We start from the raw sequence: 6,645 nt of genomic DNA, 5'->3' as shown, positions 1-6,645 counted from the left end.
GTCCATTTCTGATGGTATCCAGCAAAACAATCGACAAACAACTGCAGCTCATGTTTGGCACAGTTGTCAATCAATATGTGTATATTTGGCAAAGGGAAGTCGTCCTTGGGACTGGCCCGGTTGAGATCCTGGTAGTCGACACAGACTCTAACTTTCCCATCTTTCTTTGGAACTGGCACGGTGTTGGCCAACCATGTTGGATACTCTACTACTCTGAGAATCCTGGCTTTGACTTGTTTGGTAACCTCTTCTTTAATCTTCTAACTCATGTCTGGCTTGAACTTCCTGAGCTTCTGCTTTGCCGGCGGACATGTAGGATCTGTTGGCAACTTGTGAGCTACGATGGATGTGCTGAGACCAGTCATATCATCATATGACCAGGCGAAGATATCCTCATACTCTTTTAGGAACTCTGTGTATTCTTTCTTTTCTGATGGCGACAAATTTGCGTCGATACGTGTTTCCTTGACATTCTCTGCGTCTCCCAAATTAACAACCTCGGTTTCGTCCAAGTTAGACTTGGGTCTTTCCTCAAAGTTCTCGACCTCTCTGACAACCGCTTCTGGTATCTCATATTCTTCTGAATCCATATCCGTTTGTTGCATTGCCTCGTTGCAAGTTACAGTCGTCGGTTCATCATCAAGATATGTAATAGTAACGCTGTGTAAAATAAAGTAAATGATAGAGAAAAGTAATAAGAGTGCAATATATAATGAATTTGAAATGCTTTGATTGAAATTCATAATTGTTCAAGACATCAGAGCTCTTTTGGAAAGTAAAGACAATGCAGAAAGGAAAAGAAACTAAGAAAATAAAGATGTGATGCATGATGCTCGTTCAGCCTTGCTACCCCGAAGATGTCCGGGCACTAGTGGTCCTGACCGACCAATTGGTGAGGCATTCCCCTCGGTTCACGGCTTGAATGGAAGGGCCTTCCTCCCCTTCCTCCTGGAAGATAACACAACAATCCATATCATCTTCCAGAAACATGTTCTTTATTGCTGCTAGTGCCTCGTCTTCCTCTGATCCATATATAATGTCAGCTGGTTGAAAGGTCTGCTCCAACTGAGGTATAGGGTGCTCCAGTGGATAGTATGGTCCGCGCCATGGAGGTGACCAGTGGTTGAACTCCTCCCAAGTGTACTCATACCCTAGGCCAAAAGTGGTACCGTGCTTCTTCAGCTTGATAGGTTTGGTGATACCCTGCAGGTTCTTGCCAAGTCCTTTTCCGGGTTCATACCTGCTCCAATTCAGGATGCTTTCGATCTTGTTATACCACCACTTGTCTTTGTCTACAGCATTGACCCGCTCGATGTGGTGGTACGTTTCTCCTCCTATCCTTCTTTTGCATCCGATCATCGGAATGGTTTGGCGACTGTATATAGGGTTGCTACCGTCGCCATGAATGATTACTTCCTGATGATTCCATTCAAATTTTACAGCTTGATGCAAAGTTGATGCTACAGCCCCAGCGGCGTGGATCCAGGGTCGTCCCAGCAACAAATTGTAGGATGCTGGTACGTCAATGACTTGGAACTCGACATCAAACCAGGTGGGTCCCATCTGTAGGCATAGGCTAATTTCTCCAATGGTAGACCTTTGAGATCCATCAAAAGCTTTGACGCTGATAGCCCCGACTTTGACCTCGTGCAATCCCTTACCCAATGTCCTGAGAGTTATCAATGGACAAATGTTGAGGCTGGATCCCCCGTTGACTAAAATTCTGGTGATAAAGTGATCCTCGCATTGCGCAGTGATGTGCAATGCTTTGTTGTGACCAAGCCCTTCTGGTGGTAATTCGTCCTCGTGGAAGGTGATCTTGTGGCTTTCCAGTACCTGCCCCACCATGTTTGCCATTTCGCCTCCTGTTATGTTGCTGGGAACATAAGCTTCACTCAGTATTTTCATTAAGGCGTTTTTATGTGCCTCAGAGCTTTGCAGAAGAGCCAGAATAGAAATCTGTGCTGGCGTTTTGTTCAGTTGCTCGACGACTGAGTACTCTTTGGCCTGTACCTTCCTCCAAAGGTCATCGGGTCCGGTTTCAACAACCCGCCCGGAGGCTTGCTTGCTGGACACAGCCAAGTGCTCCGGGGTGTATACCCTGTCTGTACTAGTCATGCCCTGTGCGGCAATTTCTTCGCCGATATATGTCTTTCCTTTCCTTCTAGCCTCAGCGGTGTAATCCCAAGGTATAGCATTTGTCTTGAACGGGGTAACGTCTGTCATGGAGACTGGAATAGGCACCATGTGAGGTAACATAGTAACTTCGACAGGTGTAGGCGCCTTTGGAATTCTGAACTCAATCTCAATCGGTTTTGGCGCCTTTGCGGAAGGTGCTTCAAACTCGAGCGGTACAGACACATTTACCATATCGCCCTTAGAGGGCTGAATCTGAGCAACAATGGGATTGAGAGTAACTGCTGGCTTCTTAGGTTCGTCTCCTTCAATTATCAAATCGATTGACCCCTTAGGGTCCCAATCATCTTCAATCTCGATCATATGGATGCCTCCACCCTTGTGGTCAGGCAGCGGGTTGTTGCGAACATTAGGAGCGGGCTCCTTTGCTATAATGATCTTGTTGTCAATCAGGTTCTGAATCTTGTCTTTCAACGAGTGACACTCGTCGATGGTATGGCCCTTCATCCTAGAATGGTATGCACAAGTCTTGTTTGGGCTGATCCATTGGGAAGGATTTTCTGGAGTTATGGCTGGAATAGGGGTAACGTAACCGGCTGCTTTGAGTTTTTCATATAATTGGTCAATTGGCTCGGCTATGGCGGTATATTGTCTGGGAGGTTTACGGTCGAAGTTTAGTCTAGGTCGGGGAAAGTTTTGGCGGGTAGGAGGTGATGGGTAGTGAGAAGGTTGGGAGTTGTATGCTTGGTATACGGGAGCGGGTTGAGAATATCTGGGTGAAGTGGGTTGATACGTAGGTGGTGGAGGTGATTGGTAAGCAGGTGGTGGAATTTGGTAAGTGGGTGATGGTGCTTGGTAGTTTAGGGTAGGTTGATATGTGAGTGGAGCTGAGGGATAGGTTTGGTACTTCATAGGGGAATTGTTCCTTTGCGCAACCATTACGGAATTTACATCCTTTTTCTTCGACGAGCCACCAGACTGTAAAGCCTTGTTGGTAGCTTGCAATGCCTCGAGGTTAGTGACCATACCGTTTTTGATGCCTTCTTCAATCCTTTTTCCCAACTTGATGATGTCGGAGAACTTTTGGCCCTCTATTAGCATCAGCCTCTCGTAGTATTGCGGATCCTGAGCACGGACAAAAAACCTATTCATTTGTTCTTCCTCCAAGGCCGGTATGACCTTAGCAGCTTCTGACCTTCAACGAGTAGCATATTCGCGAAAGGTCTCTGTGGGCTTCTTATTGAGATTCTGGATATAGAACACATCTGGTGCGTTCTCAGTGTTGAACCTAAACCGGTCCATAAAGTCAGACGACATGTTCACCCAACTAGTCCATTTCTTTGTATGATAAAGCATCACCCTTCAAACTCCTCATGAACAACTCCATGCGGATTTTCTCGTCCCTTCCGACTCCTACCAACTTGTCACAATACATTCTCAAGTGGACCCTGGGATCACCTGTACCATCGAACATCTCAAACTTGGGGGGTGTGTACCCCTCAGAGAGCTTAACATCTGGCTGAACACAGAGATCTTCGTAATTCAACCCTTCGACACCTTTGTTACCTTCGAAACCTTGAACCTGGCTAGTCAACTTCTTGATCTCGGCGACCAAATTCTGAATGAGGGAACTCTTGTCATCTGACTCGGCTGCACTTGTGATTGGCTGACTGTAGTGCGGCATAGTGTCCACAAAGATAGGAGTGTTATGGTCTTTTGTGGTGTTTTGTGGTTCAGGAATGAGCAGTGGAGTATTATGAGTGGGTTGCATCGGAGGTTGTGGGGTGTTTTGTGGAGGTGCAGGGTTCTGGGTGTTAACATCAGGAGCAGCAAGAGTGATTGACAGGCTTGCCAGGTTTCTAACTTGATCCAATTCCTCTTGGAATCTTAGCAAAGTTTTCTCCAGATGAGCAGCAGTCTCCTTGGTGATTGCAGCATTCTGAGAAGTTTCCTCAAGTTCCTTTCTAGCGCTTGCATCTCCCATTTTGCCTTTGTTCCCGTTTCTGGTAGGACTCAGAGGAGGAGGAGGTGGAGGACCCTTGGATCTTGTTGAGTATGTTGATGGTGCCAGAATGCACGAACTAACCTTTAGGGAGGGGAATAAAAAATAAAAGAAAAACAAAAGGTAAGAAGTTAGTGCGGATTCCGAGAAATAATATTGCGATATTTAAACATATTGTGCAGGAATATAAATCGCTTCCTAATTTGGGTGCCTCGTTGTGCCCGAGGTAGACCTAGCGACAAATTAAATTTGGAGAACTTATAATGCTAAATGCCTCATTTTATTGATAAAAATAAGACGAATCCCAAAACAACACTAAAATAGCGGAAAGTAAAAATGTCACTAATGGCTATTGGCCTTATTACATTAAAAGCGAAAAGAAATACTCCTAACTACTTGGCCCCAGAAGGACCTTCTTCAGGTTGAATGTTCTCGCTGATCAAGTCCTCCAGCTCGCGTAGATTTTCCAGTAAAAATGCTATCGCCAGACGTTCTCTTTTGCCTTCCTCAACATTTTGACAGTCGATGACTCTTTTCCTCACTTTCCCTTCCAATTCCAGCAAGTTTTACTCCAGGTATTCTATCTTCTCACTAGCCTTGGTGACTCTCTCCTTCCACTCGTTGATTTGGTTGCTCGATGGGAGGTTTCTCCACCAAGTCTGCAAGAGTGAAGGCATGTTTACCATACCGAAGTCAGGAACTTTGTCATTCATTTTCTGCAAAACAAAAGGGTTAAGACCTCACCCCCACCGGACTCGACTATTTAATACCAATAATCAGCATAAAAAGCATTTAGTTCTCCAAATAAATGCACAGAACATGTAGGTGTCTGTTTGGGTTTCAGGGAAACCCGATGGACTTTGGACAAGGCTATCTTAATGAGTCATTATGCGGACAACATAACTGACTCAGCTAATTTTGACCATGATGCATGCACAGTTAAACAGAGTAAGGTTTCTATTTTTTGAAGTGCTAGACAAGGTTCCCTTGAGCGGAAAACTCAAGAGGGAAAGGCGCGGAACCATCGACTACACCGTTGATAGACTAGTTTTACCGCAAATATGCCTTTGCCACATTTAGGGGGTTTATAATATCGGAAGGGCGCAACCACTCATTATAAGCGTTGCTATAGGATTTGTTTTGGCACGAGTAGAATATGATGTTGAGGAATGCAGTTATAACAATGAGATAAATTGCATGTATTTTCACGTTCATAAGATAAAGATTACAATAAATACTCAGTAATTGCAACAGAATTGAAATAATAAGGCAGTAAAAGAAGAAATTAAAAGGAAAGAAAAACATGAAGAGCCAAGTTAGTATTTTGATGAAATAATTAAAGACAGAACGTAAATGCAATTAAGGAAGCAATAAAGTCACAAAAACACGTAATGGTAAAAGCCTTAAAGGTTTCCCCAGCAGAGTCGCCATGCTGTCGACGCCCCTTTTTTCCCTCCTAAAAGAAGGCGAAATCGGGTTTACGATATTATGGGCAAAACAACTCTTATTCCCTTTTGAGGAATCGGGTTATGGAATTTGAAGAGTTGCCACCTAATGATTATAGTGCATTAGGACACTTTTAGAGAAAAGAAGAAGATTTTTTGGAAGAAAACCAGAGTTCGGGTAAGGGCTTGAGATTATCTCGAGGGGAAGGTGTTAGGCACCCCTCAAGATCCAATAGTGTGGTTTCCGACCATGCTTAATTGTGACTTTAAGAAGAGTAGGAGTAGACAAGCAAAGTTTGCACATAAGAAATATAAACAAGTTGACAATTTTGAAAGAAGAAAGACACAAGTGATTTTTTTTTTTTGAAGAAAAAGGAAAGCTTAGTTTGAGGAAAACGTTAATTTAAATGAAGGAAAAGCAAAGAAAAGGGTCCTAGGTTTAACTATAATATGGATCACTTCAGTGCAATACCCAGCAATCATTCTCACACGAGATATTAGTGCACCGGTCATCATATCCATATTCTACCCTTCCCACCCCGTTAAGGTGTTAAAGCGCGTTTAGTCTCGTTTACTTATTGCATGCTAATACCCATCCTGACCTATCAGTCCCGGGGTATTAGGACTTCTAATCCTAAGAGGGAAGAAAGGGATGGGGCCTTTATGGAGTTTAAAGGATAAAATTCTAGTTTCGACATTCAAAACAAATATCAAATAAAGGGATGAGTAAACAAGCAAACAAGGCTCAAATAAACCCCTTAAATCAGACAACACCTAGTTTAGCATGTCTTAGCATACACTGATTTGGTCTTAAGTTAAAAATTAAGCAGCGAGCGGACTGGTTCAACACATATATTTAGACAGAAAGTCTGCATTAGGCAACTCGGATATAATTGTCAGAGATTAAGGCACTTAATTAACACTAGTGGGATGACTGATTCTTTTGAAAATAGACAGAAAAGTTTTGAAGAAAAGGCAAGCCGCAGACTTAACAAAACGACGTAGAATAGTTCCCAGAAGACAGACCATTGAATTGCAGATTAGTAGAGAAAGAGCAATTTT

At 43.5% G+C, this 6,645-nt stretch overlaps 1 protein-coding gene across 1 annotated transcript; it reads right to left on the bottom strand.

The window, feature by feature from the left end:
• Positions 1-260: 260 nt before the first annotated feature.
• On the bottom strand, positions 261-3,288 carry LOC138879065 (uncharacterized). Its single transcript, XM_070158639.1, has 2 exons — positions 887-3,288; positions 261-660 (listed from the first exon to the last, which is right to left on the bottom strand). Exons 1-2 carry the CDS (start codon positions 3,286-3,288, stop codon positions 261-263), a joined length of 2,802 nt encoding a protein of 933 aa, XP_070014740.1.
• Between the last annotated feature and the right edge of the window lie 3,357 nt (positions 3,289-6,645).

This window comes from Nicotiana sylvestris, chromosome 10 (assembly GCF_000393655.2).
Source record: "Nicotiana sylvestris chromosome 10, ASM39365v2, whole genome shotgun sequence".
Lineage (NCBI taxonomy): Eukaryota > Viridiplantae > Streptophyta > Magnoliopsida > Solanales > Solanaceae > Nicotiana > Nicotiana sylvestris.
This window is presented reverse-complemented; position numbering and strand designations above follow the sequence as displayed.

Excerpts from the sequence above, each read along its gene's own strand:
- LOC138879065 (XM_070158639.1), bottom strand. The coding sequence starts at position 3,288 with ATGAATAGGTTTTTTGTCCGTGCTCAGGATCCGCAATACTACGAGAGG. Across the intron at positions 661-886 it reads GGGGAATGCCTCACCAATTG|CGTTACTATTACATATCTTG; the intron begins GTCGGTCAGGAC and ends TATTTTACACAG.